This window comes from Tympanuchus pallidicinctus, unplaced genomic scaffold, assembly GCF_026119805.1.
Source record: "Tympanuchus pallidicinctus isolate F22 unplaced genomic scaffold, pur_lepc_1.0 scaffold23, whole genome shotgun sequence".
NCBI classification, from domain to species: domain Eukaryota; kingdom Metazoa; phylum Chordata; class Aves; order Galliformes; family Phasianidae; genus Tympanuchus; species Tympanuchus pallidicinctus.
In genome coordinates this window covers 5,785,492-5,810,790 of record NW_026294740.1, presented here as the reverse complement: position 1 = coordinate 5,810,790, position 25,299 = coordinate 5,785,492, and the positions used below count along the sequence as shown (strand labels likewise).

The window sequence follows — 25,299 nt, the reverse complement described above, 5'->3', positions numbered from 1 at the left end:
GCAGTGGGGCTGGGGGTGAGCCTGGAAGCAGGACCCCTTCCCAGCCCCACTACAAAGCCAGTGAGTGTCACCTGCTATCCAGGATGCCTGCTGCCATGGGGTGGGGGCACAAGGTTTGTTGCCCTCAAGCAGAACGCTGCTGCTGATCCAGCACAGCCAGCTTTGGGGTCAGCAGAGCCCTTGAAAACCAGTGGCAGTTTGCTGACTGTGAACGGGAGGACGCAGCGAGGCATCACCCAGTCAGTGCAACCCAAGCTCAGGTGCAGCCGTCAGGTGCGGCTCCTACCCCAAAGCACACAGGAAGCCCAGTGCCAGCCTTGCGATTTGGCCAAGCGCCTCATTAAGTGCCAGCACTAATTACATCAATACTGTGACAGCGTTTCCAGGAGCCTGAGCAGGACGCAGCTCTGCGCTCCCCCCCCCCGTGCCACCTGTCCCCAAGGCAGCGAGGGGCCGGTGCCAGCAGGAGGGCTCACTGCCCAGCTGCCCCTTTAAGCCAATCCCAGCAGTGTTCGCTTTCTTCCCAGCAAAATGAGCCTCTAATTGCAGCGTGGGGGGGTCCCGGGGGCTGCATCGGCTGCCGGCTGTGCCAGCCCAGTGCCAGACTGCATCCAGCGATGGCCGGCGTGCAGGTCCCCGTTCTGCTGTCCCTTCATCCTCGTCCTCTCTGCCCCACACTCACTGGCCGTGTCTTGCAGGTGGCTCTTCGCATCCGACCCATGAGTGTGGCTGAACTGCAGAGGGGTGCCAGGCCCATTGCCCACCGCCTGGATGAGCAGGTACAGCTGTGGGATGGGGACCCAAGGCAGGGGACAGGGGGATCAGGTACACTGGACAAGGTGGGATCCTCCGTGTATTCTGGATGTGCCTGGGTGCACCTGGTGCTGCATGCGATGCACACACGTGTGATGTGTGCACAAAACAGGATGGAGTGCACCTGCAGCCTTACATTCCTTGCAGAGATCCTACAATAACAAAGCACCAGGATGGGAGTCCAGCAAGAATTTACTGGGTCAGGAGAAGCCCGTCCTGCAGGGCTGTGGGACCCCTCTCCCCATCCCCAACTCAGGTTACAGGGGAGGCCTGGAGGCTGTGTGAGGAGGGAGAGTTGGGCAGCCATGAGACTGGCTTTGCCACAGAGGTTGAAATCTGCATTGCACTGAGAGACACCAGGGATGCTGGCAGTTGCAATGGGGTCAGCACTGGGCCCCCTCTGTCCTGGCATCACCCACAAGCAGGGGTCTGGAGTTGGTGCAGGGGTACAAACAGCATCCCTAGAGTGTGACTGCATTGCAAACCAGCTGGAGGTGTGCAGCTGCGGGCACCTTGCTGGGCTGTACTCACAGAGGTGCTTTTGTGCCAGCGGGCAGTGGAGCAGCCGGCTGAGCAGGTCCCCTTGGCACTGCACACAAAGCAGCTTTGAGCCCCAGCTGCTGCCTGGGGACAATGGGATGATACAGGAACATAAAGGGCCCTGGCCTGGAGGGAACACTGGCAGAAGGGAGGCTGGAGGTGACCCCAGGAGCATGGGGGTGACAGGTGCCCTAGGCAGCCCCATTTGTGTCCGCCAACAGGTTGTGGTGCTGCGAGACCCCATGCAGAACTCTGATAACGTCCTGCATGCCAGCCGCTCCCGGGAGAAATCCTACGTCTTTGATGCAGCCTTTGACTCCACATCCACCCAGGTGGGTCCATGGGATGGGCAGGGTGTGGGGACGTGGGGTAGGAGCATGGTGTGGGACAGCCAACTGGCATGGAGGCACTGGGATGTGCCCTGGACATTCACCCTCTCACAGGAGACCGTGTACCGTGCCACCACCAGAGGCCTCATTGCGAGTGTCATCTCCGGCTGCAATGCCACCATCTTTGCCTATGGCCCCACCGGTGAGGGGCTCAGGGATGGGCTCAATACGGCAGGGGCTGCAGAGAGAGTCCCAGCCCCAGATGAGCCATCCCCTCTCCCCTAGGCTGCGGGAAGACCTACACCATGCTCGGCACCAACAGCGAGCCTGGCATCTGTGCCCGCGCTCTGGGTGACCTCTTCCATGCCATCGAGGAGTGCAGCAGTGATGCAGAGCATGAGGTCTCCATGTCCTACCTAGAGGTGCATGGGAAAGCTGGGATGTTCCATCTCCAGGGCAGGCAGGGAGCAGCGAGTGGCACACAGCCGGGGTATCGCTGTGCTGCAGGGCCGTGTCCCCTATGGGTGCCCATGCCACGTGGGATGTTCCCAGCTCCCCCCTTCGATCTACAATGGAGATCTCCCCCCAGATCTACAATGAGGTGATTCGGGACCTGCTGAGCCCCTCACCGCACTCCCTGCAGCTGTGGGAGGATTCCCGTGGCACCGTCCGAGTGGTCGGCATCACCGAGCTGTCAGCCAGCAGCACCGAGGAGGTGGGACAGGAGATGGGGCAGCGGGGAGCGGCGAGCCCCTTACCCAGCACAGCCTGTCCTCTGCAGGTCCTACGGCTGCTGCTGAGGGGGAATCAGCAGCGGACACAAGAGCCCACAGCTGCCAACCACACGTCGTCACGCTCCCACGCCGTGCTGCAGGTCAGCGCGCGGGGACGGGGACTGCGCTGCGGGCGGCTCCAACTGATCGACCTGGCAGGCTCCGAGCGGGCGGCTTGGGTACGGCATGCACCCCTGGGAAACCCCTGGCCCCTTTTTATTGCTACCACATTTTTTGCCTTCACTTCACTGCCCAGACACGGAACCGTGGGCAGAGGATGAAGGAGGGAGCGCACATCAACAGGTCACTGCTGGCTCTGGGCAACTGCATCAAGGCGCTGAGCAAGCCGGCGGGCAGCGCGCACGTCAACTACCGTGACAGCAAGCTGACCCGACTGCTGAAGGTGCGATGGTGTCGGGGGGCACGGGCTGCTCCCCCTGCCCCACTCAGCTGTGTGCTTTGCTGCCCAGGACTCGCTCGGGGGTAACAGCCACACTGTGATGATCGCCCACATCAGCCCAGCCAGCACTGCCTTTGAGGAGTCCCGCAGCACGCTCAGCTACGCCCAGCGCGCCAAAAGCATCCGCCCCACGGTGGGACCGGGAGGGTGGACACCACCCCGCCTCCTGCTGGCACCCTCCTGTCCCCTCCCTGTGCAGCTCTGGTCCCCAGCAGGGAGGGCATAAGAGCCGGTCCCTGCTGCGCAGCCACACAGTGCTCAGGGACCAGGGCTGGGGATGTGCTGTGCTGCAGCAGTGAGATGCTCACACTGTGCCCATTTCAGGTGAAGCACAACCTGCTCAGCAGCTCACCCCATGGCAGAATTGTGGCCAACCTGCGTGGGGACATCCAGCACCTCAAGCACCAGCTGTACACCGCAACAGGGCCAGGCAAGCACCGTGCCATCCACTACACCCAGGGTATGCCTGACCCCACTGTGCTGCCTCAGAGCTGCAGGGCTTGGTGCTGACACCCATATTCCCAGCCCAGGTCCAGCTGCGGGACAAGCTGCTCAATGCCTGCCGTGAGCAGGCGGCCCTGTGCCAGCACCTGGTTCAGCTGGAGGGCACAGCACTGCACACCCGGCTGGCAGCTGCCCGGCACCTCCGCATACTCACTCGGTATGTGGGTGCAGGTGGGGTCCCCAGAGAGCTAGGCTGTGTCACTGAGACCCCAAAATGTCTCCTCCAGCTGGAAGAGGAGAGCATGGCGCTGGGGCAAGGAGGGGCAAGGGAAGCCAGGAGGGCCCAGTGAGAGCAGGAGGAACATGGACACGGATGTGCCAGAACCAGCCAGCGTGATCGCAGCACGGGAGAGCTTCATGGCACTGGTGGAGAAGCAGGGCAGACTCCAGGAGCAGAAGGTGCGGGAGCCCCAAATGCAGCATCCACAGCTCAACCCCACATCTGCAGGGAGCTGAGCTTGAGTCCCTGCCTAGCAGCACCACTCACCCCGGAGGACTGGGGTGCATGCAGAGGGCAAAGGGCCAGACAGGTTGGTGGCCCGCTAGCAGGGATGCTGACCCCTGGGAAGGGGGATGACGCCGGGATGTGCCCACAGGCAGAGCTGGAGCGGCGCTTCCAGCAGAGCCAGCAGCACACCCGGCGGCTGGAGGAAGCTGTGCAGCGCAGGAGCAGCTCTGTGCAGCAGCAGGAGCTGCTGGCCCTGCTGTGCCGCCTGCACCAGCTGCAGCTGCACAACGCAGAGCTGCGCTCCCACTCCCTGCTCCAGGGTGGCTCTCGGCACTTCCCAGCCACTGCCGTGCAACCCTTCAACCAGCACCGGGCTCCCCGCGCCGCAGAGGTGAGCACAGCACACCCACAGGACCAGGCTCAGGCGAGTGGCTGTGCTGCGGTGACGGAGCTGCCGCGCCGTGGAGGAGACACTGAGCAGCGCCAAAATCACCGTGGGCACGGCCAAGCCGTGTCAGTCCCGCGTGCCACATGCCCCCGAACTGAGGCATGTTGCCAGCAGGGACAGCCTGGAGGGAGCAGCCACCCTCCTGGGGGCCGTGCAGCCCGACTCCTCCCCACGCGCCTGACTGTGAGCGTGCAAAAAGCTGGAGGAGAGGGAAGAGCCGCTGGATGCCAAAAGGAGAAAGAAGCAGCTGCTGCCTTTCGAGGTCGCCAACCACGGGGTAGGTGGCAGCAGCACCGCACCCTGATGAGCGCACCGGGAGACACGTTGCTGTCCATCTCCCCCGCTGCAGGCAGGGCCAGCACCCACCGCTCAGCTGCGTCGTGGCCATCGGCCCAAGGACCTCCAGCAAGGACAGGTGGAACCCCCAGTGCTGAGCCGAGCTCCCTGCTGAAGCACAGCCATCCCCGTGCCAAGCAGTGGGCTGAGCACCCATCCTGCCCAGCTCAGCGCCTCACGTAGCCCACAGTGCCAGCCCTGCTGGGGCCGGTTGACCAAACCTCCCCGTGGGACACACGCAGCTGTGCTGGGCAGTGACTGTGCTGCTGCTCAGCACCTCCGTGGCTCAGCAGAGCGGCACAGGAGCTGAGGTTTATCCTTTTGGAGCATTAAAAGGAGGCACATGAAGATTGGGAGTGGTGTGACAGCTGATGCGTCCCTGTGCCCATCCATCCCAAGGCACAGGGGATACCCAAAGATGCCCCGCACTCCCCGCACTCATTTTCTGCTTTTATTAGGAAGGAGGTGAAAGAAACCCAGGCAGGAACAAGGCGCTGCGCTCCACAAGTGTCCTCTGCTGGGGGAGGCAGCTGGACCCCCATCCCAACACACCCCAAGCTGCAGCCATGTCAGTGCAGAGGTAGCACTGCAGGGGCCGTCCCTGCGTCCCCACGCCACACGGTTGCACATTCGCTGTGCTCTCTGCAGGCACCCAGGGATGGCATGGGGGACAGCAGGAAGAGGCAGGCAGCAGAGGAGCCCCCTTCTACCTACAGAGAGGGGACAAAGAGGCAGAGCCCCATGCCCACAGCCCCACTACTTCTTCACCTTGATGAGGGAGTGGTAGACAGGCTTGATGATGATGTGCAGGTGCAGGGCGTTGTCGATGAGGTACTCGGAGGTGCGCTTCTGCAGGTCGGCATGGGCAAGGAAGTCAGCCGTCTCATCCGAGCTCTGGTGGAAGCTGTAGGCATGCTTGACAAAGATGCGGCCCTGCTGCCGCACACCCACCAGCACCGTCTTCTGGAAGCTGACACCAGCGAAGTCGGGGCTGCTGGTGGCCGGGGTGACAACGAGGCGCGGGCGGCCGTCCTCGATGCGCACCGGTTGGATGGCGCTGGACACCGAGTCCGAGTAGACGGGGCGCAGGCTGACGGGCAGCCAGCGTGGAGAGAAGAGCACGTTCCAGGTCACCCGCTTGCCGGAGTCGTGGCTGCTGGGCCCAAGCTGGGTCTGGAAGCTGGTGCTGCGGTCATCCCGTGCCGGGTTGTTGATGACCCACTGGGAGCCCCAGCTGGGTGCGAGGTAGTTGCGGGGCAGAAACATGCTGCAGTTGACGTCAAAGTACTTGGCAAAGTGCAGAGGGGACGCGGCGTGGAACTGGAAGGCCTGGAAGAGCAGGTCCTGCACCGCGCTGTAGTGCCGCACCAGCACCGCCGACTGCGTCTGCAGCCGGAACAGCTGGCTGGGCGCGATCATGGGGTAACGGATGGCACGCAGCACCCGCTCAGCCACAGCGTCCTCGGGCTGCCGCCGGGCCAGCCAGGCCTCCACAGCGGTGTAGAGCTCCAGCTCGCTGTGCAGCACCAGGTCGGAGCGCTCCAGCAGCAGCAGCAGCAGCTCCACGCTGACCGAAGCCCACTCGGCGCTGCCGAGCACGGACGACAGGTTCCAGGCCAGGAACTGCAGGCAGCTCTCCTGCAGCGCCGTGTCCCCGATGCGTGCAGCATAGTGGTACCAGCCCACCACGTGGCCCTGGCTCGACTCGCTGGCCAGGTGGCTCCTCATGTAGTCGGCCACGCCACGCTGCAGCCCCCACACCCGGTACTTGCTGGCCAGCTGGTGGAGGGGGATGGCTTGGTGCAGTAGGAGGGAAACCCCTCCGCAGTACAGGTACCTGGAGTGGAGCGTGGGATGGTGACACTGCTGTTCTCTGTCTCTATTCCCAACCCACTCGTGTCCCTGAGAGAGCATCCTCCTTCCTTGGCTGCATCCTTCCCATCCCATAGGGCCCCTAAGAGGACAACCTTCCTTGGCTTCAGCCCTCCCAGCATCCCCATCCTGCAGGGTCCATGAGGGGACACCCTACCCAGTTGGCTCCATCCCTCCTGCTGTCCCCTTCCCACTGGGTCCTTGTGGAACTGAAGGGAGCATCCCTCTGGGCATCCCTTTCCCCTGGAGTTCCCACTGTCCCCATGGGAACGCCTTCCTCCTTGACAGCACCCCTCCCATGGGCATCCCCATCCCTTGGGCTCCCCACGCACCTGATGAACTTCTCGAAGAGCGCGGCAGTTTCAGGCGGCTCATACAGGGTGACAACACTCTGATTGCGCAGGAGCCCCTCGAAGACCTCGCTCTGGAGGCTGAGCAGCAGCTGGTGGGTGTGGAAGACTTTGGCCTCATCAGAGGCGGCCGTGCGCACCCGCAGCACCGAGTCGCTGCTGTTGCCGTTCTGCAGCAGCTCCTGCAGCCTCTGCAGCAGCGTCAGTGAGTGGTTGATGGTGGCTGCAGTGGCATCGCCGCCAAGGTCAGCTTTCTGAGCTGTGGGGAGGTGTTACTGTCCCACTGCTGTGCCCCAGCACCAGGCACAAGAGACCCTGGCTAACAGGGTGCTGGGGAAGCTTTGCTTTGTGTGCATCCTCCCTTTGCTCCCCACAGTGCCAAAGGGTTGGTTGCTGCCAAGGGTATGTGGGAGGACAAGGGGACATAGGGACAGCTGTCTTTTTGGGAGCCAACAAGTTGCCTTTCTGCAGCAGGATTGAGACCACCATGTACCAAGCTGGGACGTGCTGGGAAATGGCCCTGTGCCTGGCACGCTGGCACACAGCCCGGGCTGCCAGCTCTCTCCTGTCCCCATGAGGGCAGAGCGTGCCTTGAGAACTTGCCCCAGACACCAGCCCTCCCAAGTGGGCCGACATGGGGGGGTATACGAGGCAGGTTTTGGGACTCCCTGCAGGCTGAGCTACCAGTGGCCCCACTGCAGTAGTGGGTGCTGCTAGGATGGCAGCATACTGTGCCTGCTCCCAGCGTGATCCCTGCCTCCTCCTTGTGCCATGAATCCACACCTCCCGTGCACAGGGAGAGTGTTGCAAGGAGCTCTGTTCCTGTGGGTACAGGGAGCCTTCCTCCTGCTCCTCAGCCTCCCACATGCTTGGCACACCTCCCGCTTCCTCCCCAGCTCATCTTGATGAATTTGGCTCCATCTCTCCAATCTGCTTCTGGCCGGCTGGCAATCTCACAGATTACCCATCCCAGTGCCGGCTTAAGCCCAGCTGAGCAGGGATCAGGAGGCAATCGCGGTCCCTCGTCCCACAGTGCTCACAGTGCCGAGCCCTGCGCTGGGCAGCCGGACCTCCCCGAGGGGCACAGCACACCCAGGAGCCACATCCACCCCCCCCCACAGCACAAGGTCTGCCGGAGAGCCGCACTCAGCCCTAAATCACCGCCACGGCACAAAGAGTTGGGGGACCCAGGGACCCCTCCATGCCTCCCCCCACCACCGCCGCCCTTACCAGCCTGCACGGTGAGGAGGAGGAGGAGGAAAGCGGTGGCAGCGCAGCCCCAGCGGCGGGCAGCTGGGGGCCGGGTGCCCGTCAGCCTCGCCATCGTTTCGCATCTGCCGGGGCGCGCGGTGCCCGACGGGCGCTTATGTAGGCCACGAGCCCCCCCAGCCCGCACCGCCACATCGATTGGTGGAAACTGGGACCCGCCGTTACCAAGGGAACGGCTTCCAGCCCCGATCCATCCCACCCCGGCCCCCAGCCCCACATCCCAGGGCGTCGTGCTCCAGCGAGCCCCGAGCATAACGTGGGATCATTGCCGCTCACCGCCGTCGGACGGCGCCGGTCCCGTGCGCAGCCACAGCTCTTTGTGCTGCGGGGACGCAATGGGGCTTTTGCATTCAGGGCACAGTGCGTGCAGCCTCCCGGCTCCCCCAGCTCATGGGTATTCATGGAGGCGGCAGCCCTCGCCCTCCCATCACCATGGCATCGGGCTGCCGGCAGGAACTGCCTGCCCTTTTCCCAGCCTTTGCAGCCAAGACACTGCGTGTGCTGCACGAGTGCCCGGTGCCGGCCCTCGCTGGCCCCTCGCCCACCCCGACGGCTCGTGCAGGGCTTTGCAATGGCACGGGGCACCAGAAATGAGATGAAGATGGGCATGGGGGTGGGGGTGGGAAGATAGAATGAGATAGGAATGGGATTTCAGTCCGTCTGTGAGGCACCTGGGCCACCTCTCCAGGAGACACCACCGAACGATGCTGTGACCTTCAGCGTGTGGCAGTGGCTCGGGCTGGAGCCACACAGGGGAATATTAGCCAGTTCCCTGTTATCGAGTAGCTGTCTGAGCTGATGGGATTAGTGCTGGCGTCGGCGTTATTGCAGCTTTGGTGTTAAGCTGCTAAGTGAAGCGCAAACTCAACGAGGCTGCCGAGCATTTCACGCTCGCTCCCCGCCCCGCTGCTGGCAGCGCGGCACCCGGCAGCTCAGTGCAAGAAGGATGCTGTGAGCACAAGGAGTGCATGGGCACAAAGGCCAGGAGTGCATGCAGCAGGGCAGCATGGCTGCGGCGTTGGCCGGGACTCTCCGCAGGGTAGGGAGGCTGTAGCCAAGCAGGGGGTGCTCAGCCCATCTGCCCCTTTTGCGTCAGAGCGCCCGGCCCCGGCACGGTGCCACCACAGCCGGGGCTGTTCTCATGCCGGGGAGGGCACTTGAGGACAGGGGCCAAATCCAGAGTGTCTGGAGGAGGATGGGGATGGGGGATAAGGAGCTCGATCCTCGAGCACAGCCTGGTGCAGGGGGGTGAAGGAGGAGTGTGGGATTAAATGGGGTCTCCAGATGTTGAGTGGAGGCAGATGTGGCTGCAGCTCAAGGGTAGGCCGCCCATCTGGCTCTGCTCCACTGAGGTGGGATGGAAGATGAGCTGCCCATCAGCTGCGTGCTGCTCTCCCAGCCCCCCCAGCCCCTCATGGGGGCAGCAGGGACAGAAGGGGACAGGGGTACAGAGCACCTGGCCCCTCAGATGTGCCCAACCCACAGCTCTGCAGCCCGGCAAGGCAGGTGACTCAAGGCACAGCACAAACAGAGCAAACAGTGTGGGTGCACTTTCCTGCTGCAACGGGGAGCGAGGGCCAGGTGGGCCAAGGGGCCCCGCAGCGGCACAGCCTGTTAATGGCTCACCACATCTGCTGCTGCCTCATTTAACCACCCGCCTGCAAAACAACAGCTTGCCTGGAGCGTGTGCCTGGCGGCACTGTGCCAGCATGGCTCCATCCTGCAGGGTCCCCCACTGTGCCCGGCCAGGAGCTGTCACCCTTCAGTTGGACACAGGGCAGGGCAGCTCAGGCTGCAAGGTTGAGGGATGTGGGGACCATGGGGACAGTGCTGGCAGTGTCGTGTTCAGCCCCTAAACCTCATGGGATGGAGAAGGTGCTGCACTGGCTCCGTGAACTGCAGACATGTGCCAGGCAGCTCATGCAAGCAGGGGACATCAATGTCCCCACCAGCAGCTCCTACATCCCTGTGCTGCTGGGGAAACCGAGGCACAAACAGACTTTCCCTGCAGCATGGCCTCCACACGAGGGGACTGGAGTAGTACACACATGGCATGGACACACACGTGTGAATGCACACACACGCACATACACACTCAGATAAACCCAGACCTGGCTCAGGAGTGAGGTTGTGTCCATCTGTCCTGGAGGCAAGGAAGGAGCCTGTGCTGCGGGAGGGACAGCAAAGTGTCAGCTCCTGTGTTCCCCTGAGCCTCCAGGTGAGCAAAACACTGTGCACCTGCACGGTGACACGGGAGCAATGCTGCACCCAGAGCACCGTCCCTGTCATGGGTGGGGATGAGCTCTATCCCCGAAGCTCAGCCTCCCCAGGGGCCCCCATCCGCAGCTCGGGGGCAGCAGCGAAGCTCGGGGCCATCCCATCCCGCGGCTCTGCCCACGCCGCTCTCCCTCCGCCCCGCGTCTCCACGCACCCCAGGGGCTGTGCCATGCTGCGGCCACCAGCGGGAACAGACACGCACTGAAGGTGGCACCGCACGCCAAGAGGGTGGCACGAAAGCCACCAAGGTGAGAACCCACCGGGCACAGGAGTGGGACCTCGGGTAGAGGAGGGGAGCGAAGGACCCGGACAGGACCCCTGCCAGCAGGCACAGCGCCTTTCTGCAGAGTGAAGGGCTCAGGGCTAGGGAAGGGTTAATACGATCCTGCCGCAGCCGATCGATGCCCGTTTCCCGGGGGGCACAAAGAGACTGGGCTCGCTGATTAGCCGGATCTAATTTTCAGTTAATTAGCATCACTCTCCTCTCCCACACAGCCCCGGGGGTTGGGGGTCTGCTCGGGTCGATGCTGGAAAAAGGGGCCAAGGCCAAGCCCCCAAGGCTCGCAGGGATGGAAGTATGGGGACCCCCCTATTGCCCCCTCCCGGTCCAACCCCAGGCATTGCGGGGGGCTGGGGGCAGGCGCTGAGCGGGAGCCCGGGCGGAGCTTGGCGCGGGGGTCGCGATGCTCCGTTGGTCCCGGAGCCGTCGGGGCTTGGCCGAGCTCGGCAGCTGGGGGTCACTGAGGGCCTGGACCCCCTCAGTGGGCGGGGGGGCAGAGGAGAACGTACAGGGAGCTGAGCAGCGGGGGCTGAGCTGAGCCAGGGCGGCATAGAGGCCACGGAGGGACGGAATGGGGCCAGCATGAGGGGTCGGGCTGGGACACGGCCCTCCCGTTCTCAGGACCCCAAGGCTCCAAACCGCCCCCCGACCCCCGCCGCCGCCCGGGCACTAGGACCCAGCTTCCCGCGGGAAATGCTAATTTGGGACCATTCTAACCAATCATAACGCAGCGCTCGGGTGTGGCGGTCCCCCGATCTCGGAGGAGGCCTCTCTGATTGGCCGCAGCCTCGCGCCCTGGGGCCAATAGGAGCGCGGGGCGCGGGGCGGGGGTTTGTGAATGGGGTCGGGCGCGGGGCCGCATCCCGCACGGGGCTTTGCGGGGTCACCCCGGGCACCGCCATCTCCCGGCCCCGCATCTCCGCGGCAGCCGCCCAAGGACATCTTGTTTTAAGCCAGCTTTCTTCGAGTCGATAAAACGGGGCCAGGGGAGATAAACAACGATCACATCCGGCAGCAGAACCACGCTGATGTCCCCGAGAGCGCCGTGTCCTACAGCTCTAAAACGCGCCATCAGGCATCGGGCGAGCTGAGCCACCCCGGTGTCCCCATGCCATGCCCCGGCCGGCGGTGCCCTCACCTCCCTGAGTCTCCCCGTGTTCCCCCGCAGCCGACGCGTGGTGGAGGGCGATGGTCCCGGTGCCCAACAGCACGGCGGTGACATGGCCGGAGCCGGAGCGGTCGCCCTGCATGGTTGGCATCTTCCCTGTTGTGTACTACAGCATCCTGCTGGGCCTGGGGCTGCCAGGTGAGGTGTTGGGGGCTGCCAGGGTTAAAGGGGCAGAGCTGCAGCTCCCGCCTGACCCCACAGATTTTGGGGTATGGGGTCTCCATGCTCCCCGCAGTGCCACTCGCCTCGGTGTAACCCCAGCCCCACTGGTGGGTGCCACGGCAGAGGGGACAGACGGTACTTCCATTGCTGGGGCTGACACATGGAGGGGATTAATCAGCTCTGCATGGCACCATGGCACCACGATATTTATAGTTCCCCAGCCCCCCCCTTGCACCCCACCAGGCACTGTGGAGCTGAGCGTGGCACCGGGGGGCTGTGAGCCCGGGGTCTGAGCGCCCATCTGGCACCGCTCCCCTCCCTCCAGTGAACGTCCTGACAGCCGTGGCCCTGTCCCGCCTGGCCACGAGGACCAAGAAGTCATCATACTGGTACCTGCTGGCCCTCACCACCTCCGACATCCTCACCCAAGTCTTCATCATCTTCGTGGGCTTCATTCTGCAGACGGCCATCCTGGCGCGGGCGGTGCCTCGCGCCTTCATCCACATCGTCAACGTTTTGGAGTTCACAGCCAACCACGCCTCCATCTGGGTCACCGTCCTGCTCACTGTGGATCGCTACGTGGCCCTGTGCCACCCGCTGCGGTACCGCGCCGTCTCCTACCCCCGCCGCACCCGCAGGATCATCGCCGCCGTCTTTGCCGTGGCTCTGGCCACTGGCATCCCCTTCTACTGGTGGCTGGACGCCTGGCGTGACGCCGATCCACCCACCACACTGGACAGGGTGCTCAAATGGATGCACTGCGTCACCATCTACTTCCTGCCCTGCAGCATCTTCCTGGCCACCAACTCCGTCATCATCCACAAACTGAAGCAGCGCGGACGCTCCGGGAGACGCCGGCTGCACCGGGGCAAAACCACGGCCCTCCTCCTGGCCATCACCACTGTCTTCATCGTGCTCTGGGCTCCCCGCACCGCTGTCATGATGTGCCACCTCTATGTGGCCTCGGTCAAGCGGGACTGGCGCGTGCACCTGGCCTTGGACATCGCCAACATGGTGGCCATGCTCAACACCACCCTCAACTTCTTCCTCTACTGCTTTGTCAGCGAGACGTTCCGCCGCGCCGTGAGCGAGGTGCTCTGTGGCCACACGTGGCATGGCCTCCGCCACAGCGGCGCCCGCTTTGTGCCCCCAGCCCCGAGCCCACTGCAGCTGCTGGGCACGGCGTGCTCAGCAGGGTGCTGCCACCAGCCGAGGGTCTCGGTGCTCACCCAGCACCCAGTGGGACCACGCTTGAGGGATGCTGCCCCGCAGAGCTGCGGTGCTGGGGGTGGTGGGAGCTCACAGCTGCTCTCCAGCTCCAACAACGCAGCAAACCTGCGCCCAGGGCTGGGCCCAGGTGAGCTCTGCAGCCCTGGGGAGGAGGCAATGTGATGGGGTTGAGCTCTCCTGCATAAACTCCGATGTTCGGTCTGTAATGCTGTGTGGGTCTGGCTCCATCTGAGTCCCTCTGCTCAGCCTGGTGCCCTCGGGGTGCTGCAGTTCTGTGTGACCCGGCTCCCCGTGTCCCCACTGCGTGGCACGCACACAGCTCAGAGCCACGCTCTCACTTACACCACCACACTGCTGCAGTGCTGAGCAGCCAGGGCCGTGCCAGCCTGCCTGTCCCCAGCTGCCACCAGAGGGCAGGGACAGGACGCCCAGCAGAGCTGGCACAAGCAGCAGCAGGGAGCTGGCACCCTATGACCCGTGGGAGCAGCCAGGTCCGGAGCAACAGCCCTTCCTGCCCCACTTTCCATCCTAATTCTTGCATAAGGTCCTTACGATAATCCCCCCCAAACAGAGCGGCCTTTCCACCGTAATTCCTCATAAACCAGCACCCATGGAGCTGCCCCAGTGCTGGGGGCTCAGATGGCCCAGGAATATTTGGGCTGCCCCAAGCAGGGCACAGAGAGCAACCCAGTGCTCTGCGCCCACCAGGCTGGGTGCAGCACTGGGGTGGGATGGGTCACAGTAGGATGCCCACCTACCTTTGCCCCCACTGCACAGAAGATGAGCCCAGGATGACCTCATGATGTGGGGCTGACCCACACGGGTACAGGCACACATCCAGGGCAATGCTCCTCACACTCTGCAGCCCTGGGCACAATGCTGACCCCTGCATTACACCGGGGGGGTCCGGCCCCCACTGCCCTGCTCTCACCAACAGGGTTCAGCCCCAGCCTCGCTGGGGTGGGTGGTAGCCAGGAGGTGCTCGCTCCATTAATTCTGGCATTTCAGGAGAGAAGGACTGGGGCCGGATTAGACATTAACCCAGCAGTGAGCACCTCCTGCCGCCCCGCACCCTCCTGCAGGATTTCCCACCCCATAACCAGGCCAGGGGCCGCACTGTGGGGCTGTGGGGGGCACGAGGGCCTGGCTGGGAAGGGCAGCACTGAACCCAAGCGCCGTGCGGAGGCCAGGGCTGCCGCCAGCCCCCCCTCGCCCGGCGCTTATTTACTTGGAGAGGGAGGTGGAAACGTGCAAACCGCGTCCGCCTGCAGAGAGGGGCTCCTTTCTGGACAGAACCAGCTCAGATGGAAAACAGCTCTCCAGCCCCGGCGTAAACAGAGGTGGCGGGCAGGGTGAGCACGTGGCCCCCCCTCGGCCCCCAGGTACGGCCCTCACCTTCGCCAAGGTGAGCTGGGGCTCGGCCACCGTGCTGCCGTCAGCTCGGCCCTGCGGCTCTGCAGAGAGGTAAGCCTGGAAAAAATGCGCCCGGCGTGCCCATGTTTTCGGAACGGGCCCGCTCCTGTCCTGCTCAGAAGCCTGGCTCTGATTCCTGGCTGTGCCGAGCGCTGCGGGGCTGGGAGACATCCGGCAGTGCTGCCTTGGAGGGCTCAGCCCCCAGCACAGCAGGGCAGCAGGGCTGGGCTCTGCCCTCGCTCACACCGTGCCAGGCACCGAGCGCCCCAGCCTTACAGCTGTATCGCACCCGGCTTACCCCACAGAGGGGTGTTGCTGTGGGTTTTGTAGGAGCTACAAAAACACCTCCTGAGAAACAGCAGGGGTGCGCAGCGTGGGTTGGACCAGCTGGTGTGGGAGCGTGTGGGCTCCACGGAGCAGCCACCGTGGGATGGGAGCCGGTGGGGACGGGGGGCTGCGGGGCCGGGGCTGCTCTGTGCAGCGGAAGGAAGCGCTGCAGGAAGCCGCGTGCAGCTCGGCCTCTGTGCAGCCCGGTGCTGGGGCAGCGGAGGCGGTGGGGAAGCGGGGCCTCGCTCCTAGGCAGAACTCGACTTCCTGGGGAAACTGAGGCACACGGGGTCATGGCAGGAGGCGGGGAGGCAGCGGAGCCCCTCTGCAGGGCGCTCAGCGCTGCTCAGTGCTTGTGTGAATGCACACACGTGTGTGTTCCCAGCGGGGAGGGACGATCCTGCCCCAGTGCGGCGCTGGGAGCCAGGCGGAGGCAGGCAGACGGTGGCTGTGGGTGCTGCTCCCCGTGCAGTGGTGTCACCGGCTCCAGCTCCTCGGGTTGTTTTCATACCATCCCGGGCTGGGGGAGGACCTGCCGGCGGCACGGTGAACTTTCGGCTGCATCCTTTACCGTCTTGCTTCACCCTCCCAAAATAGCAGGGCCCGCCTGGAAACCTCCTCCGGGACTGGCAGAGCAATGGGTGCCCTGAGCCTCAAGGGGCTCTTCCCCTTTCCTGAGCCCCAAGGATGGGGTGGCTGTGGGTGCCATGGCCGAGACACGGGTGCAGCCTGGCTGCTGGGACCACCGAGCCCCGAACCCCCGCAGGAAAGGCTCACCCAAAAGCGGTGCCAAGGGCTCAGCCGTCAGCTGACATTCCTCCGGGAGGCCCCTCGGGCCGCCGCCCGGGGCTGCTCGGCTGCGGTTACAGCTCGGTGTGATGCTGCTCCGGCACGGTGTGCTGCGTCCCCGGCACCCGGCTGTGCTGAGACCCCACCAACTCATTACACCGGTGCTCGAATTCTCTCCGTGCTCGCTTCCACCCCGCGCTCGGTCCTTCCGTTTTGGGAGACGGTCCCCATTCCTCTCCACCTGCTCCCCCGCTCCCGTGCTGCGGGTGCTCGGTGCGGTGGGGCAGGTCCCGGCCGGCACCGGGCGCGCTCCCCGGGCAGCGGCCGCACCTCGGGGAGGGGCCGGGCAGGCGCGCGCCGTGCCGCGGGCTCGGGGCTCGCCGGCACGGCACGGCACGGCACGGCACGGCACGGCACGGCACGGCACGGCACGGCACGGCACGGCACGGCACGGCACGGCACGGCACGGCACGGCACGGCACAGCGACGGGACACGGGGCGCTGGAGCCGGTGAGCGGGGCTGGAGGACACCGGGACCGGGAACAAGAAGAAGGACACCGGGAATGGTGGAGAGCCGTGCGCCCCACTGGCTCTCCTGGACGGAAAGTCGGGAGTGCTCCGGGGACCAGCCCGAGCCGGGGGTGTGGGGGAACCCGTCGGTGCCGCTGGGAGGGATGGCGGAACCCCGTCCCTTGGTGTCCCTATCCGCCGCGAGCCGGGGGCGACAGGGAATGAGTCCCCCGGTGCCCTCACCGCGGACGGGAGGTCCCGGCCCGGGGGAGCTCCGCGGAGCCTGGACACCGCTGTTTGCGGGGCCCCGGGAGGGCAGTGGGTTGGCGGCCTTCAGGTCCCCCAGGGCGGGGGTTTTGGCAGCGGAGGCAGTGAGTTGGGGGCTGGAACACCCCCCTGTTTCAGCCCCGGAGTGACCTTGTTGCTGTTTTCTTGCCCGGTTTCCTCCCAGAGGGGAATGCAGGGGCTGCAGCTCGCCCCCCTCCTTCCTCATTCCCTGCTACCGGCACTCTGCGCTCCCTGGGGCTGGGAGTGGGAACGGACCCGTACCCACAGGGCAACGCCGTGCTGTGCCATGCCGTGCCACGCTGTGCCATGCCAGGCTGCAGCTGCGTGTGACCAGGAGCGCTGGTGTGCACGGTCAGACACGAGACCCATGGTGGGTCAGTGCCCGGAGCCACAGGAGGGAAGTGGGCCAGGAGAAGCAAAAAGGGGAACGAGCTGGCGTGCAAAGCTGTGCTAGCATGCAGCCCCAAGCATCTCCAAGTGTTAGCTCTGCTTCCCAGCCCAGACCCGTGCTCGATTCCTCCAGGAGGCCCACGGGCACAGTGCTGCATCCAGGCAAGGAGGTGACAGGAGATGCACGTCTGCCTGCTCTAATCTGGTTCCGCTTTGGGCTGTGGTGGGGTGGGTTCACCAGGAGCTGCTCACTTGCCACAGAGATGCTCCAGCACCTGCAGACAGCACAGGCAGCATCAGCTCCTGCTCCCAGCTCTGTAACGCTTCTCTTCCCCACAGGGTCCGTGGATCCCTGCTTGGCACCCACCTGCCGTGCAGGATGGGTGCTGCAGTGCTGGCAGCTGCCTGCATCCTGCTGGCTCTGCTGCCTGTGGGCCGTGCCCAGAGCACCCCTCCATCAGGATGCAGCCAGGACCTCTCCTCGCTCTATTACAACCTCTGTGACCTGTCAGCAGCATGGGGCATTGTGCTGGAGGCCGCGGCCAGCCTGGGTGCCGTGACCAGCTTCGTGCTCACCATCGTGCTGGTGGCCAGCCTGCCCTTTGTGGAGGACCCCCAGAAGAAGAGCCTGGTGGCCACGCAGGCCTTCTTCTTGCTGGGCACCTTCGGGCTCTTCTGCCTGACGTTTGACTTCATCGTGGGGCCAGATTTCTCCACCTGCACCTCTCGCCGCTTTCTCTTCGGTGTCCTCTTCGCACTCTGCTTCTCCTGCCTGCTGGCACACGCCGTGGCCCTCAACTTCTTGGCGCGGAGGAACTGTGGCCCGCGAGGCTGGGTGACGCTGGCGGTGGCTCTGCTCCTGGCGCTGGTGGAGGTCATCATCAACGCCGAGTGGCTCATCATCACGGTGGCCCGGCAGGAGGGCGGGCCTACAGACCCCTGCGGGCTGGCGGATGCTGATTTTGTCATGGCGCTCATCTATGTCATGGTGCTGCTGGTGGCTGCCTTTGGCACCGCCTGGCCGGCCCTCTGCGGCCGCTACACGCGCTGGAGGAAGCACGGCGCCTTCATCTTGGCCACCTCTGGGCTCTCCATGGCCATTTGGGTGGCATGGACGGCCATGTACCTCTACGGGAACCAACACGTGGGCAAGAAGCCCGGTTGGGATGACCCCACGTTGGCCATCGCTTTGGTGTCCAACGCCTACGCCTTCATCCTCCTCTACGTCATCCCCGAGGTGACGCACGTGACGCGGCGCAGTTCTGAGCAAGGCTACGAGGACGACGTGTACCCCACGCGTGGGGTGGGCTACGAGACCATCCTGAAGGAGCAGAAGTCGCAGAGCATGTTTGTAGAAAACAAAGCCTTCTCCATGGATGAGCCTTCCTTCGGTAGGCACCGGGCTGCGGGGTCGGCACAGCACGGCACAGTGAGACGTCTGCTGCCACGACCCACCCAGCGGCCGGGAGCCGTGCCCGCATTGTTGTGGCTCCCGAAAACACGCCGGGCTGGGTGTACCAGTTGGGGCTGAGCTCAAGCCGCTCCGGGCGCGCTCCCCTCCCCGGCGTGGGGTGCCCACGGCTCCCGGCCCTCCGCCCTGGGTTGGCTCTTTGCTCGTTAGTCGAAGCAGCGTCAGCGAGGTGACAGCAGAATTTGCAGTAACACTGGGGGTGCCCCTCCCACCCTGCAGTGATGCAAACCCCAGGGACGTCCCCAGGGAAGGGCATAGGGCAGCTCATTAAGCTGCTAACGAGGCTCAGCTCCCGGGTTGGGTGGCTGAGTGAGGCCCCTGTTTTCAGCCTTTTCACCATCCCTGTCTCTTTGCAGCCAAGAAGCCGGTGTCCCCGTACAGTGGCTACAATGGGCAGCTGCTGACCAGCGTCTACCAGCCCACAGAGATGGCTCTGATGCACAAGGGGACGGTAAGGGCAGCACCAGTGCCTTCCGCATGAGATGAGCTTTTACTGAGCAGATCAATAACAGGTGGCTGGGATGGGGCCAGATAAAGGTATATAGGGTGCACCTGATCCTCACGTCAGCTTGGGATGTTCAGTGCTGGGGTGGGTCCCCTCCTTGCCAAGCTCCCCAGGAGCATTCCCAGCCCTCTGCATTCTGCTGTTCCCCACAGAGTGAAGGTCCTTATGATGTGATCCTGCCCCGTGCCACCACCGCCAGCAGTGCCAGCTCCACACTGCGAGCCGAGGATGCCTTTGCCGTGCAGGCCCGGCACGCTGCAGCACAGCGAGATGCTCGGGGCAGCCAGGTGGGTTAATGAGCAACGAGCAGCGGGGAGGGGGCAGTGATGCTGGGCTGCTGGCCAGACTCAGGGTGCAAAGTCTGCCTATGCTGCAGAGTTTCCCATGCAGGCAGGGGTGGGGATGGCGCCGGGTGGGGATGGCTTTGAGCTGCTCAGCGTACTGCCCAGTGCCATCCTGCTGTGCCTGCAGGTGCTGTCCCCATACAGCAGGAACCGGTGGTGAAGCCCAGCTCCTACAGCACTGGCGCAGCTGTGACCCTACCTTGCCTCCCTGCCTGGTGCATCTGACCCTGTTGGAGCCAGTTCCTGAGCTGGGAATATCTGGATGCAGCCCCGCAGCCTGCACCATGCTGCCTGGCTGTGGCACTGCAGGCTGCCTGCTCTGCGCAGCTCCCCACTGCCACCCCATGCTGTCCCAACACTGCCTTCACCATGCAAGGACACCCTGTTCGCTCCAGGCTGGGGATGTTTTGCTGCTGGACAGCCAGCAGCAGGGGGTGCCTGCCCAGGGCTGCACCTCGTGAACCTCACCCAGTGCTGAGCCCAGGCCAGGGCACTGCACCCCAAGCCATCCCCAGTTCTCCCAACCCTCCTGCTGTGCCTCGCTCCTCCTGTCACTGGGGGACATGGGGATGCTCTGGGTTTCAGCTCCCAGTGGTCTCTCCCCGCGGCTCCGACCGCCTGATCTGTGCCTTATCCCAGTCTCCGTGCCAGGGCTTGAGGATCACATTCAGAGCACTGGGATGGAGCTGGGCCCCCTCCTTCCTCTGTTCCTCTCCCCTTTTTCAGGTCAGACCCAATAAAGGTGAGTTTTCTTACGTGGTCCTGTAGTATGATGGGGATGGGGTGCCCAGCTGCATTGCATCCATCAGCCAAGGGCTTCTACCTCTGTTCCATTGTGTTCAGCCCCTCCTCCCTTCCTTGGTGACACCATGGATCCCCAGCATGGCCCCAAGTGGCCACATGCTCCTGCACTGGGGGCCAGGGAGCAGATAGGGCGGCTGTGCCAGGATGGGTAAATGGCTGCCCTACAGAAGGTAGCATGGTGCAGAGGACATGCCAAGGTCAGGGGCAGCTTCTGCTCAGATTGCCAGATTGCCTTTCCCTTCTGCAGCGATTTCTGCTGCGGGCAGGAAGCCTGTGGCTGAGCCAACAGGAGCATCATGAATTATTCAGGGCTGAGATGGCTCCATAGTGGTTGGCTGGGGGAGGTGGGTAACTCGGTCTCCTTGAAGGCACCATGTGCAAGTATTCAGCGCACGCCGTGTCCCAGCCCTGCAGGCACATCCCCCTGCTCCGGGGATGCTCCCAGCACTGGGGATGTGGCACAGCCCTGTCGTGACACAGCAGGTGCCAGGGCAGATGATGGTGTGCGGTAGGAGCAGGCTCCCATCAGGCACTGCTTGTGCCCCTGGGTTTGTGCTGCATCACTGGTGTTTACCTGGTGCCAGCTGGCTGTGGGGACGTCTCCAGGCAGCACCAAGAGCTCCAGGTCCCCGGGGCTCTGCAGCCTGCCCTCCTCCTGGCGCTGCACAGCACGTGCTGTGTGTTCCCTCTGCCAAGCTGGGTGCACCACAGCTGCCCCAACCTGTGCAAGGCGCACTGTGGTCCCCAGTCAGCAGCACAGCACAGCATGGCCATCCTGGGGTGACACAGCCCCGGGGACAGCAGTCTCCCTATAAACAAGGTGCGCAGACACTGTTCCCATTCAGCCCTGTGCAAGGACTCAGGGCTGGGTTGGGCTGTGCCATTCCGGTGCTGCCGGCGGCCTCGGCCCCTCCGGAGCCCCTGGTCTCTGCCAGTGCTGGCCGCAGGGCGGCCCAGCTCCAACAGGCAGCGCTTTGTGCGGCACGGGGCTGAGGAACAGCGCTGCCTTTGTCCTGCGCAGGTGAAACGGCCGCACGTGGGCTGCGCTGTGCCGGGAGCGATCTGCAGCCCTGAGGCTGAGTGGGGGGCAGCTGGCGGGGCTGTCATCTCCAGCACGGGGCACGGATGGGGTCCCAGCGGCGATGCTGGTGCCTGGCAGGAATGTGGATTGGGGATACTGAAAGCACGGGGAGCGTGGCTGAGGACTGCGGGCTCACATAACGACTCCAAGGGGTGAGAGCAACGATGGAGGAAAGTGACACTGTGCAGGTGAGCGTAGACTCAGCATAAGAAATGCTCTGTGTTCCTGGGCTCGGCTTGCTCCCCTCCTCACTACAGCCAGGGCAGGAAATGGTCATGCAGTATCCAGTGGAGGGTCCTGCCTCTACCAGAGGACGTGCAGTGCCAGCACTGCCAGGCCAGCCTGTGGTGACAGCAATGCCATGCGTGCTGCAGGCTGGGACTGCCATCTGCTGGCATACAACACGGCCCTGTCCCTTCCCAGCCACTGCACACTGCCAGCAAAGCTGGGATGGTGCAGGAGGCACAAACAAGCGCACATCTTCAGCATTTATCAGCACTTTTACTACAAGCAAGTCCGTGGCCCCACAGCCTCACAGGCAGGCCCCTGCCTTCTGTAGGGCGCCCGCTCCGAGGTGCTGGGAAGGGCGCAGGTCTCTGTACTGGCAGCAAAGTGGGAACAGGATGACAGTCCCCACTGAGCCCCAGGGTTCCACATCCCCAGTGCTGCCTGCGCGCCCAGCTGACCGTCACAAGGGCGGTGCAATCCTAACGCTGCTCCTCACGGGGGTCCAGGGGTTGCGTCCCCTCACTGGGACAGGGGGGCTCAGCCTGGTACCCTACTGCTAGGCTGGGTGCCTCCCCGCGCTGCGTCCCGCTGCTGCTGCTTGCGCCTCTGGATGTCCCGGTAGGCCTGGATGACACGCGCTCGCTCCTCCTGCACGATGCGCTGGCGAGCCAGTGATACTGGCACAGTGGGGGCTGCCCGGCTCTGGCCCAGGTGAGGTGTCAGCAGGAGCCGCTTCCGACCGGCCTGTAGGCAGAGATGGGATGGGTCAGGGAGGCAGAGACAGGCACAGAGCCCCGTGCCCCCAAAACCTCACCTTCTCGGTGGGACCCCCACTGCGGGGCCGTGAGGTGATGGTGGGTGGCTCTGTCACAACTTCACCGAATGCCACTGGGTCTGGGAGAGAACCTGGTGTCAGGGAGGACGCTGCTCCCACCTCTGCACATGGGTCACTGCAGTCAGCTTCCCTGCACCATTCCCACCTTGGAACAGGCTCTTCTCCAGCAAAGCCTCTTTCTTCTCCTCCTTCTTTTTCCGCAGTTTGTCCAGCTTTTTGTTCTGAAACCTGAAGAGCTATCTTACAACCCGCAGGGAGGAAGAGAGCTTCCACCCCATGGAATCCCCTCGAAAGTCTGCTGTTTTCCCCTGCCTGGCCTAGCACCAGGAGTGTACAGTTGCTCCAAGGGCTGGGCTCAGATCCAGCCCTGTAGAGCTGGGTCTCAGAATCAGAGCACGGCCCTGGCTGCCCCAGCCCTGCCTCAGCAGCCGTGCTGGTTTTGCTCTCACTCTTTCTTTCTCTGAGACTTCTGCGGCGCTGCTGCCTCCTTCTCAGGCTCCCGTTGCACCTGGTTCTTGCTGAGGACCAGCACATGCTGCACCTCCCGCTCCATGCGGCACACGTAGGAGCGCTCCGACTCCCCTCTGCGCCGACGGAACCTGGGCACAGGGATGTCCTCCTGTGCCTTGGTCCCCTGGGGACGCTGTGGCTTCTCTAGGAGAGACAGACAGCAAGATTATAGACAGGGACAGTCTGGGATGGGGACATGTCAGAGGATGCAGGCCCCCACCTGCTGCCCGCCTTGCCCGGGCCTTGGGGTGCTTCATGGCCTCACGGCTCTGCATGAGCTCCCGCAGGCGGAAAGGGATTTCCTGCTCGTCGGGGTGCTTGGGCTTCAGGTTGACCAACGCCTTCTCCTTCCTGGGGGATAACGGGAACGGTATGGGCTGTGACGGGGCATCGGGGAGCCCGGTTCAGCGGGACCCAGCCGGCCCCGGGAGCCTGCCCGAGCCCCACCGCACCGGGCACTGACCTGCCGCGTGGCGTAGCGGCGGCTGGGCCCCTTCCCGGGGCCGGTCCCTGTTCCTTTCCATGTCCCGCTCTCAGTCCTTGTCCCTTTCTTTTTCCCGGTTCTGATCCCAGCCCCTTTCCGCGTCCCGCTCCCTGTCCCTTCTTTCTCCCCAGCCCCATGGCCCCGCCGCTCCCCACGCGGTCTCCACTCCCTCTACTGCCTCCGCTTCCGGTTGCCCTCCGACGCCTCCGCCCCGCCTCCCTCTTCCGATTGGCTGTGCTCCGCTGCAGCGCTCTCATTGGCTAACCTTGCCCAAAAACTGGGCTACCATTGGATGAGAGAGCCGTCGCTCGGAACAGGAAGGGGGGCGGGCCGTTGCCGGGGCGCGGCGGCAGGATGTTACTGCGGGCGGCGCGGGCGGCGCGGGGCCTGGCGGGGAGGGGACGGGAGGTGAGCGGGGACGGGGCGGGGCTGCAGCCCGGAGGAGGGGCCTGGGGGAACCCGAGGGGGTCGGGGGTAGGGGAGGGGCTGGGGAGTGGCCGCAGTGGGGAATTTGGGGGCTGTAATGACGGTTTGGGAGGCTGCGCTGGGGTTCTAGGGGCTGTAGGAACTGCTCTGAAGGTTCTGGGGGCTGCGCCGAGGGGTTTGGGGACTGCACTCGAGTTCTGAGGGCTCTAATGGTGGGTCGGAGGGCTGCACCCGGGGCCCAGTGCTATATGGGGCTGGTCGGGGAGGGAACAGGACTCTGGGTGCGAAGGTGTAGCAGAGCCCCAGGGTGCTGTGGGGGGGATATCGCTCAAGGCAGAGTGCTGGGGGCAGCCCCCCCATGCAGCACCACCGTAGAGCCATCCCTTGCAGGAACAGCAGCGCAGAGCCCCCCACCCCAGCACCTTCTGCAGCTATGGAAAGCATTCAGACACCCCGAGGAGCGACTGCCAGACTGGAACCCCCCAGGGTGAGGGGGAAACCATGCGGGGGGCTGAGACCCCGTATCCACAGCCCCCTGAGCTCCCACCGCCCACCAACTGCTGCATGAGCGGCTGCCACAACTGCGTCTGGATCGAGTACGTGGAGCAGCTGCTGCAGCACTATGGGGATGGTGGGGAGCGGGCGCTGGCGGCCGTGGAGCAGCATGTGCAGGATGAGAGCATCAAAGCGGTCCTGAAGCTGGAGATCAGGCTGCGCATGGGGACGAACTGAGCCCTGTCAGCAGCTCAAAAACTGGTGAGGAACTTCCTGCTTGAGCTCCAGGAGTCTCCCCGGGACAAGAGGATTGGGACACGGCGTACCTGTGGGCTTTTGGATGTTGGTTTGTGAGGTGGGGATTTACAGTATTTGTTTGCATCAGGCTGGAGGGATTCATCAAGCACGTGCACCCCACGTGTAGCCCCAGCATTGACGGTGCAGGGGTGGTGTCAGCACTCTGTGCTTTTATCTGAAAATCCCTGCTGAGAGCAGGGCCCTTCCCACTGCTCCTGCCTCGTCCTTGCAGCATAACAGCAGCCTGGTGACGGAAATGGGCTGTGGTGTCACACTGTCCTCCCCACGCTACACTAAGCCTCTTAGGGGCTTCTCTGTAACCGCTGTCTGGAGGGGTTTCCAGCCCTTTCCCAGTGCTGTAGGATTTGCTGGGTGCAGCTGGAGCACGTGGGCCCTGCAACGTCCCATCAAGGGCAGCTCCTCACAGTGCTGCTTCTTCCTCATTCATCTCTGCCTTGAAACTCCTTAAACTTCACCTTGAGGCATCACCTCACCAAATCCTGCCCAGCTGAGCACAGCCTCGGCCTGATGACACGCAGAACCTCACCCCATCCAGCCAGTGCACCGAACGCCACCAAGAGTGGCTCCTGAGTGGCATTTGCTAATGAAGCTCGGTCTGGGAGCATTAATTAACAACAGGACGCTGGCCCTTGTTGTAAGAGAGGCTGGTTCTGCCAGCTTCATATGAAACACCTCTGGACCCATGTAATCCTATTTGCTGAAACCTAACTAATTGCCATTAGTGAAAGGGGCTGAAGTTCAATTAAAGTGTGCTGAGATTATACCTTTTTGTAATTGCTTTAGTGCTGGGATTACAGGAGGCTTTGGAGTGATACTCCCATG

General features: G+C 64.0%; 6 protein-coding genes across 6 annotated transcripts; 4 read left to right on the top strand and 2 right to left on the bottom strand.

The window, feature by feature from the left end:
- The first annotated feature begins 617 nt into the window (after nt 1-617).
- KIF19 (kinesin family member 19) lies at nt 618-4,935 on the top strand. Its single transcript, XM_052688270.1, has 12 exons — nt 618-779; nt 1,575-1,685; nt 1,797-1,884; nt 1,968-2,104; nt 2,272-2,397; nt 2,464-2,634; nt 2,712-2,858; nt 2,926-3,048; nt 3,240-3,392; nt 3,446-3,576; nt 3,647-3,818; nt 4,016-4,935. The coding sequence occupies exons 1-12, from the start codon at nt 618-620 to the stop codon at nt 4,832-4,834; spliced, it is 2,340 nt and encodes a 779-aa protein (XP_052544230.1). The 3' UTR covers nt 4,835-4,935.
- Nucleotides 4,936-5,104: 169 nt separating this feature from the next.
- On the bottom strand, nt 5,105-8,199 carry BTBD17 (BTB domain containing 17). The gene is made up of 3 exons (XM_052688010.1): nt 8,104-8,199; nt 6,856-7,132; nt 5,105-6,488 (listed from the first exon to the last, which is right to left on the bottom strand). Exons 1-3 carry the CDS (start codon nt 8,195-8,197, stop codon nt 5,408-5,410), a joined length of 1,452 nt encoding a protein of 483 aa, XP_052543970.1. The 5' UTR covers nt 8,198-8,199; the 3' UTR covers nt 5,105-5,407.
- Nucleotides 8,200-11,738: 3,539 nt separating this feature from the next.
- GPR142 (G protein-coupled receptor 142) lies at nt 11,739-13,464 on the top strand. Its single transcript, XM_052688011.1, has 2 exons — nt 11,739-12,005; nt 12,355-13,464. The coding sequence occupies exons 1-2, from the start codon at nt 11,888-11,890 to the stop codon at nt 13,419-13,421; spliced, it is 1,185 nt and encodes a 394-aa protein (XP_052543971.1). The 5' UTR covers nt 11,739-11,887; the 3' UTR covers nt 13,422-13,464.
- A 1,280-nt stretch (nt 13,465-14,744) lies between these two features.
- Nucleotides 14,745-20,051, top strand: GPRC5C (G protein-coupled receptor class C group 5 member C). The gene is made up of 5 exons (XM_052688008.1): nt 14,745-16,298; nt 17,316-18,367; nt 18,804-18,898; nt 19,105-19,239; nt 19,424-20,051. The coding sequence occupies exons 1-5, from the start codon at nt 15,637-15,639 to the stop codon at nt 19,454-19,456; spliced, it is 1,977 nt and encodes a 658-aa protein (XP_052543968.1). The 5' UTR covers nt 14,745-15,636; the 3' UTR covers nt 19,457-20,051.
- Nucleotides 20,052-21,662: 1,611 nt separating this feature from the next.
- On the bottom strand, nt 21,663-23,410 carry CCDC137 (coiled-coil domain containing 137). Its single transcript, XM_052688104.1, is given in 6 exon segments — nt 21,663-22,216; nt 22,218-22,303; nt 22,390-22,472; nt 22,694-22,898; nt 22,975-23,105; nt 23,218-23,410. Coding segments are annotated over 6 exon segments (933 nt in total). The 5' UTR covers nt 23,376-23,410; the 3' UTR covers nt 21,663-21,946.
- OXLD1 (oxidoreductase like domain containing 1) lies at nt 23,396-25,240 on the top strand. Its single transcript, XM_052688105.1, has 2 exons — nt 23,396-23,646; nt 24,055-25,240. Exons 1-2 carry the CDS (start codon nt 23,593-23,595, stop codon nt 24,394-24,396), a joined length of 396 nt encoding a protein of 131 aa, XP_052544065.1. The 5' UTR covers nt 23,396-23,592; the 3' UTR covers nt 24,397-25,240.
- Nucleotides 25,241-25,299: the final 59 nt, after the last annotated feature.

Coding starts and splice junctions, on each gene's coding strand:
- KIF19 (XM_052688270.1), top strand. CDS start 618: ATGGCCGGCGTGCAGGTCCCCGTTCTGCTGTCCCTTCATCCTCGTCCT. Junction 1,885..1,967: donor CTTTGCCTATGGCCCCACCG/GTGAGGGGCTCA, acceptor CCTCTCCCCTAG/GCTGCGGGAAGACCTACACC. Junction 3,577..3,646: donor CACCTCCGCATACTCACTCG/GTATGTGGGTGC, acceptor TGTCTCCTCCAG/CTGGAAGAGGAGAGCATGGC.
- BTBD17 (XM_052688010.1), bottom strand. CDS start 8,197: ATGGCGAGGCTGACGGGCACCCGGCCCCCAGCTGCCCGCCGCTGGGGC. Junction 7,133..8,103: donor CCTCCTCACCGTGCAGGCTG/GTAAGGGCGGCG, acceptor ACCTCCCCACAG/CTCAGAAAGCTGACCTTGGC. Junction 6,489..6,855: donor CTCTTCGAGAAGTTCATCAG/GTGCGTGGGGAG, acceptor GCTCCACTCCAG/GTACCTGTACTGCGGAGGGG.
- GPR142 (XM_052688011.1), top strand. CDS start 11,888: ATGGTCCCGGTGCCCAACAGCACGGCGGTGACATGGCCGGAGCCGGAG. Junction 12,006..12,354: donor GCTGGGCCTGGGGCTGCCAG/GTGAGGTGTTGG, acceptor CCCTCCCTCCAG/TGAACGTCCTGACAGCCGTG.
- GPRC5C (XM_052688008.1), top strand. CDS start 15,637: ATGGGTGCCCTGAGCCTCAAGGGGCTCTTCCCCTTTCCTGAGCCCCAA. Junction 18,368..18,803: donor CATGGATGAGCCTTCCTTCG/GTAGGCACCGGG, acceptor GTCTCTTTGCAG/CCAAGAAGCCGGTGTCCCCG. Junction 18,899..19,104: donor CTCTGATGCACAAGGGGACG/GTAAGGGCAGCA, acceptor TGTTCCCCACAG/AGTGAAGGTCCTTATGATGT.
- OXLD1 (XM_052688105.1), top strand. CDS start 23,593: ATGTTACTGCGGGCGGCGCGGGCGGCGCGGGGCCTGGCGGGGAGGGGA. Junction 23,647..24,054: donor TGGCGGGGAGGGGACGGGAG/GTGAGCGGGGAC, acceptor CATCCCTTGCAG/GAACAGCAGCGCAGAGCCCC.